We start from the raw sequence: 24,525 nt of genomic DNA, 5'->3' as shown, positions 1-24,525 counted from the left end.
TTTCTTCTGCACCATTAGAAACGTGCTGACTGATGCCCTTTATCATGAATTATCCTTCAGTACTGATTATTAAGGGGTTTCTATTGGGACTAAGTACTGAATTTTAAACTCAACCTTTTCTGTGGCTACTGAGAGGCAATGCATTGAGAGTTTAAAACTTCAGCATAGGGCAGTCCCGTTGACAAAGACTAAGAATCCGTTGGGTCACAAATCTTATTTGTACTTCGCTAACGTATGAAATATATCTGAGCATATATAACTGTGTGAGAATGCCTTTTTATACATTCTAACCAAGTGCCTTTTAAATACTTACCAATTATGTAATTTAACAAACTTTATTCTTTCAGGTAATAGATTTCCTGCCTGCTTTTCCTTCGATTTCTTTTTATTGTTCTTATTCCTTTTTTGTTGAGATGACTATTTAGTGTATTTTCAATCATCTGGAATTTATTTCCTTATGGCATGAGATAGGAGATTAATTTTTTCTGCATGAACAGCTTATTTGGATTAAGACTTTTATATTTTTCTATGCATGTTGATAACTAATCAGCATCTATTGTGGTCGGCTCTGGACGCAACACAAATCTCCTCTGAAGACTGTGTTTTCCCTGGTTCTCCAAGATACCGTTTCTTATTCACCTTTGATTAAAATCTCCAAGAATTTTATTTTAGTTTGGAAAAATTATCTTCACATTCTTGGATATTAGTTCTGATTTCTTTAAGTTCTATTGCTATTTCGTTAGTAATTATTGAGACCATTATTATTTAGAATCCTCTTTCCTTATTTGTTTTTCTTGGCCCCCTTTGTGTTGGTTTTAGTGGAGCAATTCTTTCAAAAATCCTTGCAAGTCTGAAAAGTTCTTATTTGCATTGACAAGTAAATAGTAGCTATCTTAGTTGAAGATGTTATCCTTCAGGAATTGCGAACAGATTAGTTTAATATTTTAAAGCTTGCAAAATTTCAAATGAGAAGTCTGAAGTCAACATGATGCTCCTTTGTTTCTTGGCAATGTCTACTCTTTGGCTTCCCATTGTACTTTTAGAAGGATCTTTGAATCTTCTGCTTAGATTTGAATTCAAAAATTTCTCCCGGTTCTTCCTGGGGAGTTTTTACATTATTTTCCCTTAACATTTAGAGAGTCTGGAATCATTTTAACTTTAGAAAAATTGTCATATTATTTTATTGATAATTCATTCTTTATAATCTTTATTTTAGAACCCTTTTAAACAGTTATTAAAATGTTTAAATCTGTTCTCTGTGTTCTGAAATTTTCCCTTACACTTCTTTTCTCTCTCCTCTTTTCCATTGTATCGTGGGAAATACGTTAATATTCTGTTTTCCTCCCTGTTTCAATCTTTATCTCTGTTCATTCTGTTGTTTAGGCTGCCTACTTTAAAACAGTGTTGTAAATTTATCATAACTGTTTGCCTTCTATTATGGCAGCCTACTTTCCTATTTAGTGCTCCTGATGACACTGTTTCATTTACATCTTTTTGCCTCTTTTCTTTTCTGTTTCCTACAGGTGGACGTAGTACAGAACTGGGTTTGTTTGAGTGTATAGTAACTTCTTTAAGTGACACTTGTTCCTTCATTTGTTTGGCAGCATTTAGAGAATCAGCTCCATTGATGAACTGGGTCTAGATCAAACGATATTGACAGCTGGACTATGCATCCTCAGCCGAGATGAGAAATCCTGTTGGAGTCAGCGAATGCAGTTTCTGATAGTAAAATCCATTAAATCTGTTTGTAAGGCAACGTTTAAGAAAAAGATTATATTTTTTTAAAAAAGCTGTTTTTGTTGCTGTCTTATGCTGTTGCTACTGTTGTGTAGTTAGCCTATCTTTGACTCCTGTCTCATGGATATTGACAGATATTTCTGATTTAGTACTCACCACCTCTCCCACAACTGTTTAGTTATCATGATCTAAAAGACTGCTTTACAATCGTCCTTCAGACTTTTGTTCAAACCAATGACAATCAGTCTACAGATATTAAGCTGGCAGTCCTGATTTTTGTACCTGCACCAGCAATGATTCATCAGGCCCAAAGAAATTGTAAGATGTCATTAATTTTATGATACAGACTGATTTCAGCTTTGCAATAAGAAAAAATATGTTCAGGAATCCATGAAATATTGTGTTTAAACAAAAATTGTTGGAAGAAATGGGCAGAAACACTACAACATCACAATAGGTTTATATACATTCATTGTTTTTTCATAGGTGTGGACATAAAGGGCTATAGGTGATGTAAATAACCAATCATAAGACTGTTCTACTATGTTAAGGTATCCACAAGCATTCCCTCAAGAAATTTAAGGATTTTGTTCAGTGCCCCTGGAAGATTTCCCAATATTGATTATTTATAACAATATCCCTAGGACTGTTGTTTGTAGATCAGGTGCATCTGAATCACTTGGAATATTTATTAAACTGCAAGTTTTCAGCCTCCTTTGGAGGCAGAGTAAAGAAGTAGCTGCAGAACCAAAGCTCTGGGAACTTCACTTTAACAAACACCCCGATGCTTTTGATACACTTTAAAACTAGAGAACAGCTATCCAATTAAAGTACTAGAAAAACAGCCAATCCTAAGAAAGAAACTTAGTAAACAGCTTTCTTGTCCACCATGAAACACAAGTTAGAATTTAGAAATTAATCATTGACAAACCCTTCTAAGAACTTGAAGACAAAAGCAAAAGCATTTCTAAGGAATTCTTAGGTGGAAAAAAGTCAAATGTGAAATCACAGACTATTCAAGAATTTAGAAAACGAGTATTCAATTTGTTAAAACCTATGGATTAGATCAACATTTTCCTCATAAAAATTTCTGGAATCAAACGCCTTTGTTACTAAAGAAAATATTATAAAAATAAGTGAAATAAATAATAAATTCAAGGACATAGTGAAAGAAAAACAAAGTAAACCCAATAATCAGCAAATACAATGCTAACCTCAGAATAAAAATAAAAGCAAAATTTTAAATAAATGCAAGCGTATAATTTGAAATAAATAAATAAGCTTACCTAATTGAGAAAGAAACTGTGGATGATGAAAGGAAATGGATTAAAAAATAGAAACTACAACTCTATGCCGAGTTACATTAAATTCTGAGTAAAACAAACACTTAGTAAAATATAAATTCACACAACTGAGTCGGAAATATCTGATTGACACAAAGAAACCAAAATCCATGGCTGAAATTGAGAAAGATGGTAAAAATGACCTCTTTAAAAGAGAGAATTCCACATGGTTTTAAATGTTAGTTCTTTTAAATCGTCAAGGACTAGACCATGAATATGCTATTCCAATTATAATACAGCATAGAAAGAAGGAATATTTTGCACTTATTTTCATAAAGCTACAATCATTCTGATAACAAAATAATCTGTATAATGAGAAGCATTTCATTATGGAGAAACCCCCCCAAAAATGTATATATGCTTATAAATTTCTTGGAGTGTTTGTAAATATTGAAAAGAAACTTGCTGTTCTTTAGTCATTTCAGGTAACCATTAAAAATTATTCTGCATGAGATTTGATCAGGAAAATGAAACAGAAGTCATGTATTTACATTGCCTTTTGAGGCAAATTCTCTGAAATAATAGAAAGTATTCATAAAAGAATGAATTCAAAACACTTTTGAAAAATAGAGTATTAAGTGTAGATTAGAAATTTATGAGGACTTCCTAAGGGTAGAAAGCAGGGCTTTAGAGGGACAGAGAAGCATTATGGAAGAAAAGTCATAGTTGAAAGCACATCCAAGAGAAGACATCTCAGGAGGTGAGAATGGTTCAGAGTGTTGGAAGTCAGAGTTGAGTAGATATCAGGAGTGGGAAGTGGCCCTGGAGAAAACATCAGGATGATTAATAGAGATAAACTTCGTTTGAAATTCTGGGTCTTCAACTCTCTACCTCTTCCATGGCTGTGGGAGGAAAGACCCCAGTGCACTCACCACCAGGTTAAAATACTAAGTGTGTGTTCTCTGTCCAACCTCCAATGAGGAGGCAGAGTACCTAGGTATCCAAGATTGTAGGTCTACAGATGAAGGCAGTTGTTTTGCCCACCATGACCATAATTGTTTTGGAAAATGGTTTGGAGCTAGTACATAATTAGTGTAGGGAGATGAGTGTGGAAAATCAAAGGTCGTTTGTGCTTTAGCGACCCTCAGTGGATGGTGCAAGACAACCTGAAGGAACTCTTCACCAAATCTTTTAATACTCCTAAGAAGATAGTGAGAGTTTTCAGAAACCTCGGGAAGGGAATTGAAGCCTTGACAGAGTTTACTGAAGAGGTTCATTTCCTTATGATTCATAGGAAAGCATCAATAAAGAGAAGGGCATGGATAATAATTGTTTAAGACTCCTATCTCAGATTCTAAATTTCCTTCAAATATGGAAACTCTCATATAAAGTGAGGCACACAGTAGCTAATATTGCCGTTGAAGTGAGAACAGATGTATCCCGTACTCTTGAAGCTTGGGCGTGTCAGCTGGGTTAAGCTTTAAATGTTGAAGTAGATCAGGGGAACATCATTCTGCCAATGATGGTTGCAGTCAACCATGAGAAAGAAGGGTGTTTCCAAGGCATGACATTTCCTTGTGGGGGAAAGATGGCATTAGACCCTGAGCCCAGGCATAAGGTTGAGAGGCTGAAGAACTGGTAAGTATCCAAGGCCAAGAGAAGTAAAGGCCTGATGGCAGGTCTTATGAGTCTTGGACATTGAGACCTTTAATGTCCTCAGAAAGAACCATGTAAGAACTGTGTCTTTAGGGTGTATTGAAAAGGAGAGAGCAAAAATTATCATTTTACAATAAGCAATGAGGTGGGAATTTCAGCACATCAAGAGTCGTAGAGGTTGTTCAAAGGGTGGTTCTGTCAGCCCTTCGTTCCCTAATCAAAGAAATAGTCGGCAACATTAGATATTACCATGTTAGTTTCACTGCCTCGCAGGTGATAGACATATTTCTATGTCTCAGAATCTATGGATTCTTGACTCATTGAAAAATTAAGGGGACACGAGGGGTGATGGGATGTTCTCACATTACGTAAACAGTCTCAGAATAACAACATTATGACTTTCAGCAGTAATACGATTTCTCACCACAGTCAAGTTATATTATCGCTAAGTTTCGGGGTGTTTTGTTCTAAGCAGTACTAACTGAAACAGAATGGGTCTTTCAATAGATAATACATGTTAGCTTAATTGGCTATGCTTTTTCCTTTTTAGTGGCACATAAAATGATGGTGTATTTGAGAATCCACAGCATGCTAATTCAGTGAAACGCAATAAGAATGAAAAGTCTGTACACGGTAGTGCCAATATTGTTTAAGGACACTAACACTACTTTTGCGTATTTTATAGAGAATTTCAAGGATAGCAAGAGTTTGTCAGGAAATGGAATTCTGTGTCCTAATGTCTGCAGTTCTACAATGTCAATATACGCTTCCCTGAAAATCTGTGGTAATTTATGATGATAGGAGCAGTACATGAAGATACTTGGTTTGCTGACATCTTCTCCATTCCTTGATATCTGGTATTTTTATAATTTTGTAACTCTAGAAGACAAAAGGTACTTCATCTTAATGTATATCTTCCTGATTATCAGTGAGAGTGGAATTGCTTTGTATGATTATTGGCCATTTATGTGTACTTTTGTGTGTGTGAAATGACTGCTCGTATCTGTTTCTGAGTAGTAGTCAGAAGGTTCACAGGCAGCGGATGGATAAATCAGATAAGGCTAACTTGTTCAAAGAAAAGAGAGGACTGACTGTCGGAATGCCTCATGGAGGGATGCGCACCATTATCCAGGAGAGTGCAGGTAGTGTTCTGACCCCCCAAATCCTCTCCAGTGTGTTCATAGTTATGGGTGATGAGTGGGACTCAGTGAGTGTCAGATTTCCTGGAAGCTGGACTGTCCCCTCCGGGCTCAGCAGTTCATCTCAGCTGAGATGACTGTGTCTGAGAGTGTGTAAGCCGATGTGTATTAATGCCATAAACACCTCATATGGCCAGGACCACTGTCCATATCAGAGTTTTAAAATTTTCCAGATGACTATGTGGTAAAGCACCATACATCCAGACATGAGCTCCATTCTCACCCTTTGCTCTTCAGCCTATTATAGTCGTTCCAGTACTTTCTTGAATATAGACCTGTAGACGTGAAACAATAACATTTTCTATGACATTTATTAATTTTTCTATTGGTTATTTTGTAGTTTTCCTAGTGTTTCATTTAGTTTCTCTCTATATTGTGGATATTAATTCTGCGTATGAGAGACCTTTTATAAATATTTCCTCCTTATCCCTTCAATGTCTTTTCACTTTGTTTAGGTGGTTTTTATTATAAAGACTTTAAATTTTTGTTGTACTTCAGTTTGCTTACCTTTTGTTTACATCCCTGCATTTTGTGTGTCATTTCAGATTTGTTTTCCTACTTTACTACCTTAAACACCTCTACTTCACCTCCCCACCTCACTGTTATAGACATTCTCACTCTACTTCTTCACCTCAACATCATAAACATACATAAATTTTGTAAAAATCACGTTTGCCTCCTTAAACCATTTGAAATTAATTTTTGTGATTGCTCTGTGATAGACCTCTGAAATTAGTGTTTAAAGATAATTGGATACAAAGAAGGAAATTTCCAGGTCAATATTGCTGATGAACATAGATGCAAAAATTCTCATCAAAATAATAGCAAATTGAATACAGTAGTACATGAAATGGATCATATTCCATGATCAAAGTGGATTTACACCAGGAATGCAGGCATGGTTCAACATGCACTAATCAATCAATGTGATACACCACGGTAAAAAAATGAAGAATAAAATTCACACAATCATCCCAATAGATGTGGAGAAAGCATTTGAGAAGATACAGGATCCATTTATGATAAAAAGTCTAAACAAAGTGGATATAGAAGGAAAATACCACTACATAATAAAGGCCATATGTGACAAACCCACAGCAAATATCATCCTCAATGGAGAAAAGCTGAAAGCTCTCCCTCTAAGAACGAGAAGCAGACAAGGATGCCCACATTCACCACTCTTATTTTTAACATAGTACTGGAAGTATTAGCCAAGAAATCAGGCAAGAAAAGGAAATAAAAGGGATCCAAATTGGAAAGGAAGAAGTGAATCTGTCACTACCTGCAGGCGATATGATTTTATACATAGAAAACCATAAAGAATTCCCTAAAAAACTTTTAGAAATAAGAAGTGAATCCAGCCAAATTGCACGATACAAAACCAATATACAAAAATCAGAAGCATTTCTATACACTAACAACAAAGTAGCAGAAAGAGAAATTAAGAATACAACCCCATTTATAATTGCACCAAAAAGGATAAAATACTTGGAATAAACCTAACTAAAGGAGTGAAAGCTGTACCCCAACACCTATACACCATAGTTGAAAGGAATTGAAGAAGACACATAGAAATGGAAAGATATTCTGTGCTCTTGGATTGGAAGAATTAACATAGTTAAAATGTCTATACTTCCTAAAGCAATCTATAGAGTCAATGCCATCCCTATCAAGGTTCCAACAACATTTTTCACAGAAATAGAACAAAGAACCTGAATATTTGTATGGAACCACAGAAGACCCCAAATAATGAAAGGGATCATGAGAAAAAAGAAGAAAGCTGGTGGTGTTACACTCATGAATTTCAAATATACTACAAAGCTATGAACCAAAAGGCATGGTAGTGGCACAAAAACAGACACAGAGATCAACGGAACAGAATCAAGAGCCCAGAAATAAACCCGCACATATATGGATGGCTAACTTTCAACAAGGGAGCCAAGAACACACAATGGGATTGGAGAGGCTCTTCAATAAATGGTGTTGGGAAAACTGGACAGCCACATGCAAAAGAATGAAAGGAGACCATTATCTTACACCATGCACTAAAATCAACTCAAAATGGGTTAAAGACTTGAATGTGAGATCTGAAACCATGAAATTTCTAGAAGAAAACATAGGCAGTACACTCTTCAACATTGGTCTTAGCAGCATTCTTTCAAAAACCATGTCTGACCAGGCATTGGAAACAACAGAAAAAAATACACCAATCACAGGACATCAAACTCATAAGCTTCTGTACAGCAAAGGAAACCATCAGCAAAATGAAAAGACAACCTAACAATTTGGAGAAGATATTTGCAAACCATATATCAGATAAGGGGTTAATATCCAAAATATACGAAGAACACATACATGTCAACAACAAAAAACCTAGCAACCCCAATTAAAAAATGAGCAAAAGATCTGAACAGAGATTTCTCCGGAGAAGACATACAGATGGCCAACAGGCATGTGAAATGATGTTCAACATCATTACCTATAAGAAAAATGCAAATCAAAACTACAGTGAGATATCGCCTCACTCCCATCAGAATGGCTATCACTAACAAGACAGGAAACAATAAATGTTGGAGAGGATGTGGAGAGAAGGGGGCACTCATACACTGCTGGTGGAAGTGCAAACTGGTGCAGCCACTATGGAAAACAGTATGGAGTTTCCTCAGAAAATTAAGAATAGATCTAGCATATGATCCAGCTATCCCACTGCTGGGTATTTATCCAAAGAACATGAAAACACGAATGCATAAAGATACATGCACCCCTATGTTCATCGCAGCATTGTTCACAATAGTCAAGAGTTTGAAGCAACCTAGGTACCCATTGAGGCATTAATGGATAAAGAAGATGTGGTATATATGCACAATGGAATACTACTCAGCCACAGACTTGGTGAAATCCGGGCATTTGTGACAACAGGGCTGGCCCTTGAGGGCATTATGCTAAGTGAAATAAGTCAGAGGCAGAAAGTCCAATACCATATGATCTCACTCATAAGTAGAAGATCAAAACAATGACACACAAACACCTAGCAACAGAGATTGGATTAGAGGTCACCAGAGGGGAAGGGGGAGGGAGGAGGGTGGAAGGGTTGATTAGGCACTTGTGTGTGGGGATGGATTGTAACTAGTCTTTTGGTGGTGAACATGATGTGATCTACACAGAGTTCGAAATATATTATGATGTACATCTGAAAACAATATAAGTGGACTGAATGCTCTAGATAAGAAAAAAGGCTACCAAAATGGATAAAAAGCAAAGCAAACAAAGAAAAACAAAATGAAGAACAAAAATCACAAGATCATCTCAATAGATACAGAGCAAGAATTCAATGAGATCCAACTTCCATTTATGCTGAAAAGTCTCAATAAAATGGGTAAGAAATAATGTATGTCAGGGCTGGCCTTGTTGCTCAGTGGTTAAGTGTGCAGGTTCCACTTTAGAGGCCTGGGGTTCACTGGTTTGGCCCCAGTTGCGAACATGGCACCACTTGGCAAGCCATGCTGTTGTAGGTGTCCCACGTATAAAGTAGAGGAAGATGGGCACAGACGTTAGCTCAGGGCCAGTCTTCCTCAGAAAAAAAAGGAGGATTGGCAGCAGTTAGTTCAGGGCTAATCTTCCTAAAAAAAGAGAAAAATTCAGTTATCCAAAGATGTCCTGTAGAGTGTCCTTGGTGATTTGAGATGCTATGAAGGATAACCTCACATGTAATAAAAGTTTCTTAAAAAAAAAAAATAATGTACCTCAACACAATAAAGGCTGTATATGACAAACCCATGGACAATATCACAATCTATGATGAAAAACTTAAAGCTATTCCTCTAAGAACAGGGATGCCCACTCTTGCCACTCTTATGCCAGATAGTACTAGATGTCCTAGCCAGACCAATTAGACAAGAAAAAAGAAATAAAATGTTTCCAAATTAGAAAGCAAGAAGTAAAACTCTCCCTGGTTCTGTATGACATGATTCAATAATAGAAAACCCTAAAGAAGTCACCAGAAAACTATTAGAAATAATCAAAACTGGGGGCCGGCCCGGTGGCGCAGCGGTTAAGTTCGCAAGTTCTGCTTCTCGGCGGCCCGGGGTTCGCTGGTTCGGATCCCGGGTGCGGACATGGCACTGCTTGGCAGCCATGCTGTGGTAGGCGTCCCACGTATAAACTAGAGGAAGATGGGCACGGATGTTAGCTCAGAGCCAGGCTTCCTCAGCAAAAAGAGGAGGACTGGCAGTAGTTAGCTGAGGGCTAATCTTCCTCCAGAAAAAAAACAAAACAAAACAAAACAGAAATAATCAAAACTGCAGCAAAGCTACAGGGTGAAACATCCACTTAGAAAAATCAGTTGCATTTGCATACTCCAGCAACGAACTAGCATAAGGAGAGGTCAAGAATCCAATCCCATTTACCATGGCAACAGAAAGACTAGGATACTTAGGAATAAATTTAACCAAAGAGGTGAAAGCGCTATACACTGAAAATTATAAGGCGTTATTGAAAGAAATTGGAGAAGACATAAAGAAGTGGAAAGATAGTCCACGCTCATGGATTGCAAGAATAAACATAATTAAAATGTGGATGATACCTTAAGCAATCTACGGATTCAATGCAATCCCAATCAGAATCCCAATGACAGTTTTCACCGAAATAGAACAAAGAATCCTAAAATTTGTGTGGAAGAGCAAAAGCTCCTGAATAGCTCAAGAGATCCTGAGAAAAAAGAACAAAGCTGGAGGCCTCAGAATCTCTGACTGCAAAATATACTACAAAGCTCTAGTAAGTAAAATGGCATGGTACCCGCACAAAAACAGATGCATGGATCAGTGGAACAGAGCTAAAAGCTCAGAAATAAACTCACACATCTACGGACAGCTAGTTTTTCACAAAGGAGTCAAGAACATACAATAGAGAAAAGAAAAGTCTCTTCAATAAATGGTGTTGGGAAAACTGGCCAGCTACATGCAAAAGAATAAAAGTAGGCCATTATCTGACACCATACACAAAAATTAACTCCAAATGGAAAAAAACTTCCATGGAAGACCTGAAACCATAAAACTCCTAGAAGAAAATATAGGCAGTACACTCTTTGACATCAGTTTTAGCAGCGTATTTTCAAATACCATGTCTATTCAGGCAGTGAAAACAAAAGAAAAAATAAACAAATGGGACTACGTCAGACTAAAAGCTTCTGCAAGGCAAAGGAAACTATGAACAAAATGAAAAGACCACCTGCCAATTGGGAGAAAATATTTGCGAATCATATATCTGACAGGGGTTAATTTTCAAAATATAGAAAAAACTCATACAGCTCAACAACCAAAAAACCAAACGACCCTATTGAAAGATGGACAGAGTATATGGATAGGTATTTGTCCAAAGAAGATATGCAGATGACCCAGAGGCACATGACAAGATGTTCAACATTACTCTTTATCAGGGAAATGCAAATCAAAACTACAATGAGGTATCACCTGAAACGCATTGAAATGGCTATAATTAACAAGACAGGAAATAACAAATGTTGGAGAGGGTGTGGAGAAAAGGGAACCCTCACACCCGGCTGGTGGGAATGCAAAGTGGTGCAGCCAGCATGGAAAACAGTATGGAAATTTCTCAAAATATTAACAATAGAAATACCATAGGATCCAGCTATCCCACTACTGGCTATTTATCCAAAGGAAGTGAAATCAACCGTACTAGATTTATGCATCCCTGTGTTCATTGCAGCCTTCTTCACCAGAGCTGAAAAGCAACCCAAGTGCCCATCGACTGATGAATGGATAAAGAAGATGTGCTATATGTATAAAATGGAATATTACTCAGTCATAAAAAAAGAGGGAATCACCACATTTGTAACAACATGGATGGACCTTGAGGGTATGATGTTATGCAAAATAAGCTACACAGAGAAAGACAAACACAGTGTGATTTCACTCATATGTGGAAGATAAAGAAACACACGGATAAGGAGAACAGATTAGTGGTTTCTAGAGCAGAAGGGGGTTGAGGGTGTATGTGAAAGGGGCAAAGGGACACATATAAATAGTGATAGATAAAAACTAGACTACTGGTGATGAGCACAGTGTGGTCTATGTAGAAACTGATATGTTATAGCGTTCACCTGAAATAACACAATGTCGTAAACCAATACGACCTCAATAAGATAATTTTAAAAAAGATAATTGGTTAGCTAATTGTCCCTAAACTATATTGAATGACCAAGTTTCCTGCAGTGATTTGAATTGCTCTCTTCATCACATGTTAAATTTCTTTACATGTGTGGCTATGTAGCTCAATGTCTATTGATCCTTTCTTTGTGCCTAGCATGGTGATAAATGTTTTTTATTCATTTTAGTCCTCGCAATAGCCCTTTGATATCTGCATTATGTTCACTTTTGAGATGAGGAAATAAAAGCATAATAGGATTGAGTGACTTTCACAAAGCCACACACGTTGTAAGCATCAGCTATATTTAGGAAATGCAATGGAGAGAGAATGACTTTGTTTGTAAGAACCATTTAAAATTTCTGCAATCAAAAAATCAGAAATGCAGATTATACAGTCAAACGTGTAGAAATACAAATATCTGGATGGAAAATTGCAATAGCCTAAAAAAACCAAGCTTTTCTGGAATTCTGGAGTAAATAGATTTGCACTGCTGTCCTGTCACCTAGTCATTCCACTTCTACAATTTTGTTCACGTGTCTCGTTTGTGGTTGTCTCCTCTCCCATCCCTCTGATCCCTGGGCATTCATTCCTTCTTTATGTCATCTTATAGGTTTTTTGGGGGCATTTGGAAAGAGCAGAAATAAACATATGTGTTCAATGCCCCATGTTGAAAACAATCAGTATCTTTATGTGTAGTTCTGATCCTGTAACTTCCTGGCTTCATACTCTGAGAGCATTCCTACATCCTTAGATTAAAAGGACAAAGTCCTTGATAGAGCATAAAAGAGCTTCTATAAATGGTCACTTTGTTTCTTTCTTTCCTTTTTTTGTTTGTTCAAGTTACTCGCAAGGTGGATTGCTATCTCTGTGCCTAACTTAGAAGCATCAGCACAGTCCTTTTTCCCTGGCTGCATTAAACATACCATGAACATGAGTTCATAGTCAATGGTAAATTTCCACAGTTTTCTTGGTGAGTAGCTCAACTACTTTTTTAACCCTAGAAAACAATTTTAGGTGAACAATCACTGTTTTCTACTCCAATAATCTGATAAAGAAAGTTTCCTATAAGAGACACCCGTACTTTCAAGTCTACCAGTTAACCAGCCTTAGAACTATGAAAATTAACTTCTCAATATTACAGGAAAATCCTTTGTCCATTTTACTAAACAGACAGACAGAAACTCAAGTTTCTGATGAGGCACAGAATGTGTTTGGATTTGTCTGAAAATTTCACTCAGTTTGTTTGTTTTCTAGCTAAACCTAATCTATCCTTGAATTTCCTGATAATCTTAAAAATGTCTTTTCAGGTTTTTGTGGAACAAATGCTGGTTTGATCAAATTTGGATCTGAACAAGTTTTACTTGTTGCATTTAGTAGGTCTTGCATTTTCGATGACGTTAATGAAGCTTAAGCTTTGGGGTCCCTCATCTACACAGGCCCCTTCCAAGGCCCTGGGAGGGGCCTAACAATTTTGCATTCATCATTTTGTATTGTTTTTCTTAAAGAGAGCAATCTAAATTATACAAGCTTTAAGCTCCAGAAAAACCTGGATTCTTCCCTATATTTGGTTGTTACAAATAGTTTTTGTTTCTAGATGAAGAAATCTAGAGAAGGGCGTCCTCTCTCCTTTCTCCCCATGCCGTTGCTTTATTGATGTAAGTGGGTCATATGTCTTTAGGATTGTCTCACATTCTGGATATGTTGGCTCTCTTTTCATTGTCCCGTTGAACTTGTTAGGCTATCCCCTGTATTTCCAGGAAGCTGGAAGTTAGTTCCAGCGGCTTTTGGATTCAGAACTCCAGCTTAATATTGAATTCTGTCCCTCCCCCTCCTCCATTCCATTCCATGTTCTACCCACTTTAAAAATCTTTCTCTTCTTCAAGGGCTCCCTGCCCTATCCCAACTCCTGTCCTTTGCATTATACTGTTCTCTCAGCATTGAAATTCTTTCCATGACCTTTATTACTAAAATTCCATCCATCTTTCCAATCTTAATTTAGGTTCCCTTCCTCTGGCTGTCCTGCAGTGCCTCTTAGATATCACTGCTGTGTGTTCCCTCAGCCCTGTCTACATCTCTATCTCACCTACTGCCATGATTTTTTGATTATGCAGTGGTTATGTAAACCCAAGACCATCAGCCCAGGTGTCTGAAAAATGCCGCTTTCTTTGTTTTTCTCTATCTTAACTTAATTTCTATCTCTTGCTCCAATTATTTTTCATTCTGGTTAATTCAGGGTACACCCAGTTATTTCAGGATCTTTCTGCTCTAAGTATCATCCAACCCTCTACTTCAGGTGGCATGTAAGTTCTACCAGGACATTAGTGGGAATGGGGTCTGTGTGGTTAGTAGCCACATTGTGCTTCATCTTAATCCCTCAGGTCTCCATTTGTTGGTCCCATAATGGCACTGATGGAGACTTTCGAGATTCTCCCCGGTTATGGATGTTAGTCCACTCTGGCATCCACTGCTGTGGCCCTCTGTCCTCTCTCTGGTTTAGCCATCTTCCAGGGATGTTCATACCTATCTTGGTCATCTTGGAAAAGACTTTCCACTTGACTGTGCTGTGTATACAGGGAGCATTTGTCTAAGCATCTCTTTGTAGTCATTCCTAATCTGTTATGTGTCTTCCACCTGGACAAGAGGTTTTCTGCACAAGGCTTTCTGCCTCCTCAGACTTTGCCAGAAGGCCAGATGCAGATATCTTTTGTTTCATTTTTCAGAGCTTAGTTTTGGATCTCTTATTCACTCCTGGGTACTTCAAATCTGTTGTAGGTTTTGAAGATGTAAGCCAGGTGGTAGGGGGCCCTTATCAGAGACCTAAAATGTATCGGTCTCCATTTCTTTCCTCTTAGGCTTTCTTTCCTTTCTCAAGCCTAAGTTTCCTTCCTTTTTAAGGCTGAATAATATTCCATTGTATGCACATGCACACCACACTTTGTTTATAAAGTCACCCGGTGAAGGATATTTGGGTTGTTTCTACCCTTTGGCTAGTGTGAGTAATGCCACTCTTTGCTCAGAGGTTGTACAGACTTCTGTCTGAGTTCCTGCTTCAGTTCTTTTGGGTATAAACCCAGAAGTAGAATTTCTGTATATTTGGTAATTTGATGTTTAAGATTTTAGAAACTGCCTTACTGTTTTCCACAACAACTGCACAGTTTTAGATTCCTACCAGTTGTGTATAAGTGTTACAATTTTTCCACATCCTTGCTAACACTTGTTATTTTCTGTTTTCTTTTTCAAAAAAAATCATTCTAATGGGCTTGCGGTGGTATCTTAGTTTAGTTTTGAGTAAAATTTTCATATAATTTAGTGATGTTGATCATCTTCTCAGATGCTTATTAGCCATTTGGATGTCTTCTTGGGAGAATTGTCTATTCAAGTCCTTTGGCTATTTTGTCATTGAGTTGTGTTTCTGTTTACCTTTTGCATTGTAGTAATTCTTTATATATTTTTCGTATAGTACCTTTAGAAAGTTTTAATTCTCAAATATTTTCTTCCATCCTGTGGGTGGTCTTTTTACTTTGTGGTGTTTTCCTTTTGATGTGGAGGTTTTTAATTCTGATCAATTCCAGTTAATATTTTCCTTTTCTCTTTTTGCCTGCATTTTTGGTGTCATATCCAAGAAATCATCGCCAAGTGCAATGTCATGGTTTCTAATAGTTGTCTAATTTTAGCTCCTATGTTTAGGTCTTTGATCCATTTCAAGTTAACTTTGTACATCGTGCAAGGTAAGGTCCTAATTCCATTTTTTTGTATGTGGATATCCAGCTTTCTTGACAACATTTGTTGAAAAGATGGTCCTTTCGCTGTTGAATGGTTTGGCACCCTTGTCCAAAAGCATTTGACATATATCTGGAGTTTATCTCTGGATTCTGTTGCATTGGTCTCCATATCTGTCTTTATGCCAGTACCACAGTGATTCCCACAGCTTTGTAGTAAGTTTTTCAATCATGAATGTATGATTTCCAACTTTGTTCTTCTTTTTACAGATTATTTGGGTATTTGGTGTCCCTCGAGTATCCGTATGAATCTTAGGATAGAGGTTTCTTTTTCTGCAAAAAGATACTGTTGAGATTTTGATAGGGACTGCCTTGACTGTATATTGCTTTTTGTGTTATTGACATGCTAAAAATATTAAGTATGCCTCTCTATGAATGATCTATGATGACATGGGGAGCCACAGGTAGGTTTTGATCAGGATTCCGACATGGTCTGATCTATATGTTACTGGAATCACTCTGTGGGTGCTGAAACAGGAGAAGAGAGACCCATAGGCGGCTTCCACAATAATCTACATGGGAGGTAATGGTGACTTGGACCAGCCACCATTCCACCAAGGTGACGGCAGGAAGAGTGAAGAGTGGTCAAATGTGGATATATTTTGAAGATAGAGCCAAATAACTTTCCTTGTCCACTGGACCCGGCTGTAAGACAAATGCATTCAAACTATGATGACTTTGCTCCTACTAATAGTTATATTCACATTGGTGAGGTAATTTTACTGTATTTGGTGAGGAAGTTTGGCCGTGAGCTAACATCTGTTGCCAATCTTCCTCTTTTTGCTTGAGGAAGATTGTCACTGAGCTAACATATGTGCCAATCTTCCTCTATTTCTTTGGTCTGTGGGACACTGCCACAGCATGGCTTGTTGAGTGGTGTGTGGATCTGTGCCTGAGATCTGAACCTGTGAACCCTAGCCGTCGAAGCGGAGTGTGTGAACTTAATCACTACGCCACTGGGCCAGCCCCTGTTTTTGCTTTTTAAACCACTTTCACATGTGGTTACTTATTTGATGCTTGGCAACACTGTAGGTAGAAGTTATTTTATTTTTATCAATGTTGAAATAAAGTGTTTGTAAAACAGAGACTTTTTAAATAACATGTGAAATAGATCCAGTTCCTGGCTTTCTGCTTAATCCAATTCTGGAGATGCCATAGAAGTGAGGGGAGAGTATTTGGATCTGAAGAACTAAAGTAAAAACTGTGAGAAAGCTTAAAGAGATAGAACATTGTTATGAGATGGTGTGAGTGAAAATAGTAGCTTGAGGTTGAGAATAGATGGGAAACACTGATAAGGGAGATACTTTGATTTATTCACTCTTTTGTCTACCATACCACAAGATAGTGAGTTACAATTAAGCGAGAAAAGTTCTTGGCAAGGAGCAATGGTTGGTGTGGAGGTATAGCAGTTCCCTAAGGTAAACAGTCATTTCGTGGGGGGTCAGCATACAGGGGCTGGTCCCACTCCATGACATGAATGTCCTCCTTGAGAGTGCACATCCTCCACCTTCTTAAAATCATCAGGAGTCTCAAAACCTTAAGTCTGTGCTTTGGCCACTCCTTGGTACTCATTGTCACACAATATAATTGATACCCTCAGGGGAACATGAGAGCACGGGAAAAATAACCAGACAACTGAAAAGACCATTCACTACAAAAAATACATGAAAATCCTGAGCAACCTTAGACAAAATGAAGGAGAATGATTTGAGCATGCAGACAAGACGAGACGAAAGATCCAACATTGAAAGAACTCATGGGGTGGCAACAGGAGCAACAAGAAAAGGACAGCCACACAAAACAGCTTACAGGAAACTTAGAAACATGAGAGTTAGTCAGAAAATATTAACAGTGACTAGGGAGAAAGAGAAGATCATACCCAAAATAAAAATATCAGATTGACATTAGACATCTCAACAGCAACACTGGAGGCAGAGAAGAAGTGTAGTAACTTTTCTTTAACGTATTGAAGGAAAGACTTTCAAGATCTAATATATATCCATTGAACTATCATTTAAATTGAGGGGACAATACATGTATTCTCTAGTGTATAAGTCCTCAGAAGACCCTCTCTAAAAACCCTTTCTGGAGGAAGGCCTCCAGAAAGAAGAGAGCTATATCCCAGAGGTGAAAATGAGCTGCGTGGGCTGTAATGTGAGTAAAATCACCTAGTAAATTTATTTTTGTCTCAAAAGGCAATCCTTTCCCTTGAAATTATAATCATACTAATCACAAACTGAGTGAGGAAGATACCAAGACAGTCTGTGGTAAAGTTGGGGAACAAAAGACACCAAAGGGAGTAGACGGCATGTTAAAATCCTAAGCTCATGGTTGAAGCAGGCAAAAATAAGAAAAGATAGAAGTGATATTGTTAAGCTTGAACATATATAACATATAGAACTTTATCTAGAAGTAGAGAAGACATTATTTTGAGCACCCAAGAATCATTCTTAGAAATCGACCATAGGCATAAAATTTAAGGAAGGAATTCATTGAAAATATGACAGTTCATATCGATAGTGAGAGGATAGTTTAAACCCCTACTACTTGAAACTTAGTATAGTATAAAATAACCTTTGGTTAGAGAAAAATTATGAGGAAAGAAATTTACAGCTGAACAACAGTGAAATCATTATGTGATAAATATTGTGTGATAGAGATAAAGCAAATTTCTTTGGAACGAGATTCATAATTTAAAGAAACATCAGAGAACAAAAACGCTTAAAAAAGTTTTTAGTGATAAAACACACATAACATAAAAGTTACCAGCGTACATTTTTAAGCACAGGTTTGTAGCATTAAGTACATTCACATTGTTGTGCAACCATTACCACTATCCATCTCCAGAAATTTTTCATCTTCCCCAAGGAAAAATCTGTACCTATTAAACACTAACTCTCCATTGTCTCCTTCTGCAGCCCTGGGCAACCTTCATTCTACTTTCTGAGCCCATGAATTCAACTACTCTAGGAACCTCCTATAAATGACATCCTAAAGTATTTGTCCTTTTGTGATTGGCTTATCTCACATAGCATAATTTCTTCACAGTTCATCCACGTTGTAGCATGTGTCAGAATTTCCTTTCTTTTCTAAGGCTGAATAATACCACTATGCATCGCTTAACAACAAGAATCGCTTCTGAGAAATGAGTGACTAGGCAACATTGTTGTGCAAACATCCTAGAATGTACTTGCATAAACCTAGATGGCATAGCTTACTATGCACCTAGGCTATGTGGTACTAAGCTTATGGGACCACCATTGTATATGCAGTGCATTGTTGACCGAAACATGGTTACATGTCTCGTGACTATATTCCGTTGAAAGAGTCCCTGGACCCAATTTCAGCCTTTGAAATAAACAAGAAAGGAAGTTGACAGAGAAGCCAAGACATGGCAGGTAGTTTCTAATCCATTGCTGGAGTTACAGAAGTGAAGTAAGTGGGACCCCATCTTTCTCCCTCTCTCGCTCTCCCTGTTCCTTCCTAATTTCTTTTTGTTTCCTTTTTTTACACACCTGGGAGATAATGTGCCCTAAGTAGTCGCTTGGAAGATGAATGAAATAGATTATTCTCAGAGCGTTTATCTTTTGTTTGTTATTGAAAATGTTCAAAGAGATATTTACAAAGATGCAACATATTCTATCACAGTAGAAATGGAAACAGCCTACATGTCCACTAGCAGAGGGCTGGTTATAGAAATCTTGACATAGCCACACAATGAATTAGTGTCCAATCATAAAACAAAAGCAAAAAAGACCAAACAGGGCCTTGTACCTCTATGAACTGAAAAGGAAGTTTTCTAAGAAACGTTATTTGAAATGAGCAATGTTAATTCTGCATATTAAGATATCATTTGCAAAAATAAAAAGATTAGTTTATGTTTAAATAAGCATAAATTATTCTAAGAAGATGTTCAAAAGTGTTATAGTGGTTGGTTTTGGGGAGGATGTGGGGAGATGGGCGAGACAAGCCTTTAAGATTTAATTTCACACCACTCTGTTCTGTTAGTGTTATTTTTTTTTATCTTGAGCATATACTAATTTAAAAGTAAATATTTAAAAGACTATGTAAGTTTTAGCAGTATAAAATTGAAGTATCATTTAGCAGGGACACTGGACCCAGGAAGCCTGTTGTGAGGCAGGACAGAGCAAAGAGCGGTCCAGTGGAAACTTGAGATGGGAAGTCTGTGAGCCTGAGGAGGAGCAGAAGGGAGGACCAAAGGGAGGACACTGCTCTAGTTCCTCTTTACCAGCCCATTTTAAGACAGGTAATCTTGGGGAAAAAGTCTACATTTGAGACTTATGGCAGTGTATCTCAAAATGGAAATTACCTTGAACAGATTGTTAAAAATAAAGTCTTGACCCTATTTTAGAATATCCAAAGAGAAATCCTTATAAATGGGCCCTAGGACTCTGCACTTCCAACATGTTTCCAGTTGATTCATTGGCAAAGTGAAGTTTGAAACTGTAGGTATTAGGGCCTTTGATGGAGAGTGAAATAGAATCATACCTCCCATTGAATTCCATATTACTGCTGTGGCTGGCCCCCTGGAGGTGGTGGTCCCTGGGGCCCTCCAGGAGGAGGTGGGGGAGGAGGATTTTGATTGCCTTGTGGTCTGGGTGGTTGCTGCTGGGGAGCATCCTTAGAAGGGGATCTTACTGGATGTCTTCCTCTTTGGGGTCCTCTCTGCTCAGGAGCATCCTGTTGGTCTCCATCAGCAGGAGGGGCTGGAGGTGGGGGTCCTGCCGGTGGGGGTGGTGGTCCCTGGGGCCCTCCAGGAGGAGGTGGGGGAGGAGGATTTTGATTGCCTTGTGGTCTGGGTGGTTGCTGCTGGGGAGCATCCTTAGAAGGGGATCTTACTGGATGTCTTCCTCTTTGGGGTCTTCTCTGCTCAGGAGCATCCTGTTGGTCTCCATCAGCAGGAGGGGCTGGAGGTGGGGGTCCTGCCGGTGGGGGTGGTGGTCCCTGGGGCCCTCCAGGAGGAGGTGGGGGAGGAGGATTTTGATTGCCTTGTGGTCTGGGTGGTTGCTGCTGGGGAGCATCCTTAGAAGGGGATCTTACGAGATGTCTTCCTCTTTGGGGTCCTCTCTGCTCAGGAGCATCCTGTTGGTCTCCATCAGCAGGAGGGGCTGGAGGTGGGGGTCCTGCTGGTGGGGGTGGTGGTCCCTGGGGCCCTCCAGGAGGAGGTGGGGGAGGAGGATTTTGATTGCCTTGTGGTCTGGGTGGTTGCTGCTGGGGAGCATCCTTAGAAGGGGATCTTTCTGGGCGTCTTCCTCTTTGGGGTCCTCTCTGCTCAGGAGCATCCTGTTGGTCTCTATCAGCAGGAGGGGCTGGAGGTGGGGGTCCTGCCGGTGGGGGTGGTGGTCCCTGGGGCCCTCCAGGAGGAGGTGGGGGAGGAGGATTTTGATTGCCTTGTGGTCTGGGTGGTTGCTGCTGGGGAGCATCCTTAGAAGGGGATCTTACTGGATGTCTTCCTCTTTGGGGTCCTCTCTGCTCAGGAGCATCCTGTTGGTCTCCATCAGCAGGAGGGGCTGGAGGTGGGGGTCCTGCTGGTGGGGGTGGTGGTCCCTGGGGCCCTCCAGGAGGAGGTGGGGGAGGAGGATTTTGATTGCCTTGTGGTCTGGGTGGTTGCTGCTGGGGAGCATCCTTAGAAGGGGATCTTTCTGGGCGTCTTCCTCTTTGGGGTCCTCTCTCCTCAGGAGCATCCTGTTGGTCTCCATCAGCAGGAGGGGCTGGAGGTGGAGGTCCTGCTGGTGGGGGTGGTGGTCCCTGGGGCCCTCCAGGAGGAGGTGGGGGAGGAGGATTTTGATTGCCTTGTGGTCTGGGTGGTTGCTGCTCAGGAGCATCCCCTAGGTTTACATCCTCTGAAGGGGGTCTAGGTGGGCGTCCTACAGGAGGTGGTCTTCCTCCAGGAGGTGGTCTCTGAGGCTCTTGCTCTTGGCTCTGGCTTGAGTTATCTTCATCTGCAAGGGTATGACAGAAGAATAGATGAGCTTAGTGATCGAATTCTCCCCTTTCCTTTTCATTTCTGATGACCTTTTCCAACACCCTTTTTTCTCAGAGCCTGCCTCCTAACTTCCAACCTCACTCCTGTCCACAGCTCCCTTATGCAGTAAAATCTTAATGTGCACACCAGTGATATGGAAATGCTAGTTCTTTGCTCCTGAGACAAACATGTGACTTTGAGTTTGATGAAGCAGCAGTTCTTAGATATCTTAAAATTCCCAGAGAATGTCTCCAAAGGCAGAGTAAAAGAAAAGTGATTATTAATTTCACTTATATTGCCAGTTTTATTTCGAGCCACTGACATAACTTGCCAACTGTGACTCCCAGTCTGGCCACTTGGGCTCCATGGGGGAACCTCAGGCTGAAAGACCCAGGTAGAGAAATACTAAGAGAGAGAGAGACAGTGATGGCCCACACAGGATTCACTAAAGATCTGTGGCAAATTGTTATTGGCCGCAGGGACACAGTCAAGTGCAGAAACATGGAGAAAAGGGAGCCAGATCCTTATTTCTTTGCATTTCTTGTTAGACCACAGGTTTATAGAGAGGAACACTGGGGAAGAAGGAAAAAACCTAGGGGTTGGTTTTCAGTAGGATGAAGGAGTCAGAATTAAGACTTCTGCCCTTTTTCTGTCACCTCTCAGCAGTCATTCCGGGCCTGAGGGAACAGGCAGCACACTCCTGTTGTCATCCAGGCCAGAGACATCTCTGTTATTCAAGTTGGGGACCTGCTCTTGGTTCCCAGAATTAAGGTTGGTTAAAGGATGGCCTATTTCTCTAGGGTACTAACATTAATCAATATTTGACAAGAAAATGATGATAATAAAACATTGGAGAATTGAAAAATTCTTGAGAAAAGAAAGGAATGAATTTTGATTGAGGATTAATTGGGACTTACCTGATATAAGGTCGGCATACACTTCATAGGAATCATCTAGGAAAAGAAGCACAGGATGAAGTGAAAAATGAAGTCCCAAATCTTTGAGAGCTCACAACTGTTCTACAGGGAAAGACACCCTTCCAACAACTACCTGTATATCTCATAAGTTAGCTTGTCTGTCATGGTCTGTGATGCCCTTGGATAGGGAGGAAGATGTAAGGGGATGGCAAGGATTTTAGTATTCTGAGAATCAACCAACCTCGGATCCTTCAAAGCCTAATGCTAATTTAAGCTAAGTGCTATAGTATTTCATGTTTTAGTATACTTCTGCCCTCTTTCATCATTAACTATTAGATTTATATTAACATGCTGTTCAAAAGGGGTGACCAGGAGAAAATATTTGGATACAGTCTTCCATAAATCGCCCACAGCACACTGAAATATTAAATGTGGGTGGGAGAAAAATGAGAATCTTGGGCCCTGGTATCTCTCTATCTCTACGTAGAGAGAAAGAAATCTCCTATTCTTTTCTCTGTCTCTAAAATAGCTCTGATGTGTGTTCATCTTCGTCTATATCGCATCCCCTAGCAATGCTACCTCACTCACTGTCTATATTCATTACCATAATATCTTCATAACTGAACGTCTCCTGTACCAGTCTCACCATCGTCCAGTGCATCCTTCACAGCACAGTCAGAGAGACTTTTCTCAAAACATAAACCCTACCTTGTTTTTCCCATGGCTGAAATTCTTTCTTGGGTTCCAACTGCACTTTAAATAAAATATAAGGACATGGCATGCAATGAGGACATGACTGGCCTTATCTTTGTCTTAAGACCACTGTAGCTTCCTCTTTCCTCTCATTTCTCTCCCCTCCATACCTCCTTCCTCACTGCAGTGTCATCTGCCAAGCCCCAAGCAGAGTCCCAATACCCCCCGCGCCATTTTTGTGTTTTTACCATAATTTGGGCGGTGAGCTGAGCTCAGGGCCAGCAAGGCCACTGAGAGCACAACCAGCAGCATCTTGGAGGAAGCTCTGGAATTGCTCCCGACTCTGTGCTGGGAGAACCCGGGCGGCTTCCTTTATAAAGACAACAGAACAATGGAATCTTTGAGCTCCACTCTGGATGGACCTCGTCACCTGATCGACTACGTGAGAGTTTACTCAGTCAAGTCAAGTGCATCCCTTGTTTCCTTTTGGGACTTTGCCCAGCAAGATGGTGTGGAGAGCTTGTTGTTGCTGTCTCACTCTTAAAAGGCACCACATGTGACTTGGGTCATTTTTGAAGGAACTGTGTCCAAGCAGTCAGTACTGATGTTAGAAATGTTTATGTCATCATCTGATTTTCAGACTGATGGTGAGAGTGTTTCTCTGTACTAACATTGTCTTTTGTGTGTGTGTGTATGTGTGTGTATGTGTTGACAGTGATCTTATAGCCAAAAGTGAAGAAGGTCCGTATCTCTGGCCATTATTACACCTCTGGCTCTATGAATCATTGTGTGTGTGTACCTGTCTTTATGATATTTATCAAAATTTTTTGATGAAAATTAGATCATTTCTGTGTAACATTGAAATGTGTGAGGAAAACAAATGTTTGGGCTCACATGGATGACAGAAAGTTGACCCTCAGCCTGTTCGGGCTCACAGAGATCATTCCAGATTCTCTGCATCTGTCTTTAATCAGGGAAGTGGCTCTGTAGAACACAGGTGAACTAAAACTGTCTGTTCTTATTACTATTCTTAGGCATTATGATATTTAGTGAAAACAATGGTGGACACAGAAGCCACTGTGGGATTTCTATATCTAAACTAATGAACAC

General features: G+C 39.3%; 1 protein-coding gene across 1 annotated transcript in view; it reads right to left on the bottom strand.

The window, feature by feature from the left end:
- Positions 1–23,756, bottom strand: part of LOC102150893 (proline-rich protein 2) — a 31,995-nt gene extending 8,239 nt beyond the window's left edge. The window contains exons 1-3 of the mRNA XM_023643128.2: positions 23,664–23,756; positions 22,723–22,758; positions 20,364–21,782 (exon numbers count right to left, since the gene is read on the bottom strand). Coding sequence (XP_023498896.2) covers positions 20,364–21,782; positions 22,723–22,758; positions 23,664–23,727 — 1,519 coding nt within the window. The 5' untranslated portion in view covers positions 23,728–23,756. The remainder of the gene's footprint in view (positions 1–20,363; positions 21,783–22,722; positions 22,759–23,663) is intronic.
- Positions 23,757–24,525: the final 769 nt, after the last annotated feature.

The sequence above is a fragment of the Equus caballus genome, chromosome 6 (genome assembly GCF_041296265.1).
Source record: "Equus caballus isolate H_3958 breed thoroughbred chromosome 6, TB-T2T, whole genome shotgun sequence".
Taxonomy (NCBI): domain Eukaryota; kingdom Metazoa; phylum Chordata; class Mammalia; order Perissodactyla; family Equidae; genus Equus; species Equus caballus.
The sequence above is the reverse complement of the archived record's forward strand: the minus strand, read 5'-3'. Positions and strand labels throughout refer to the sequence as shown.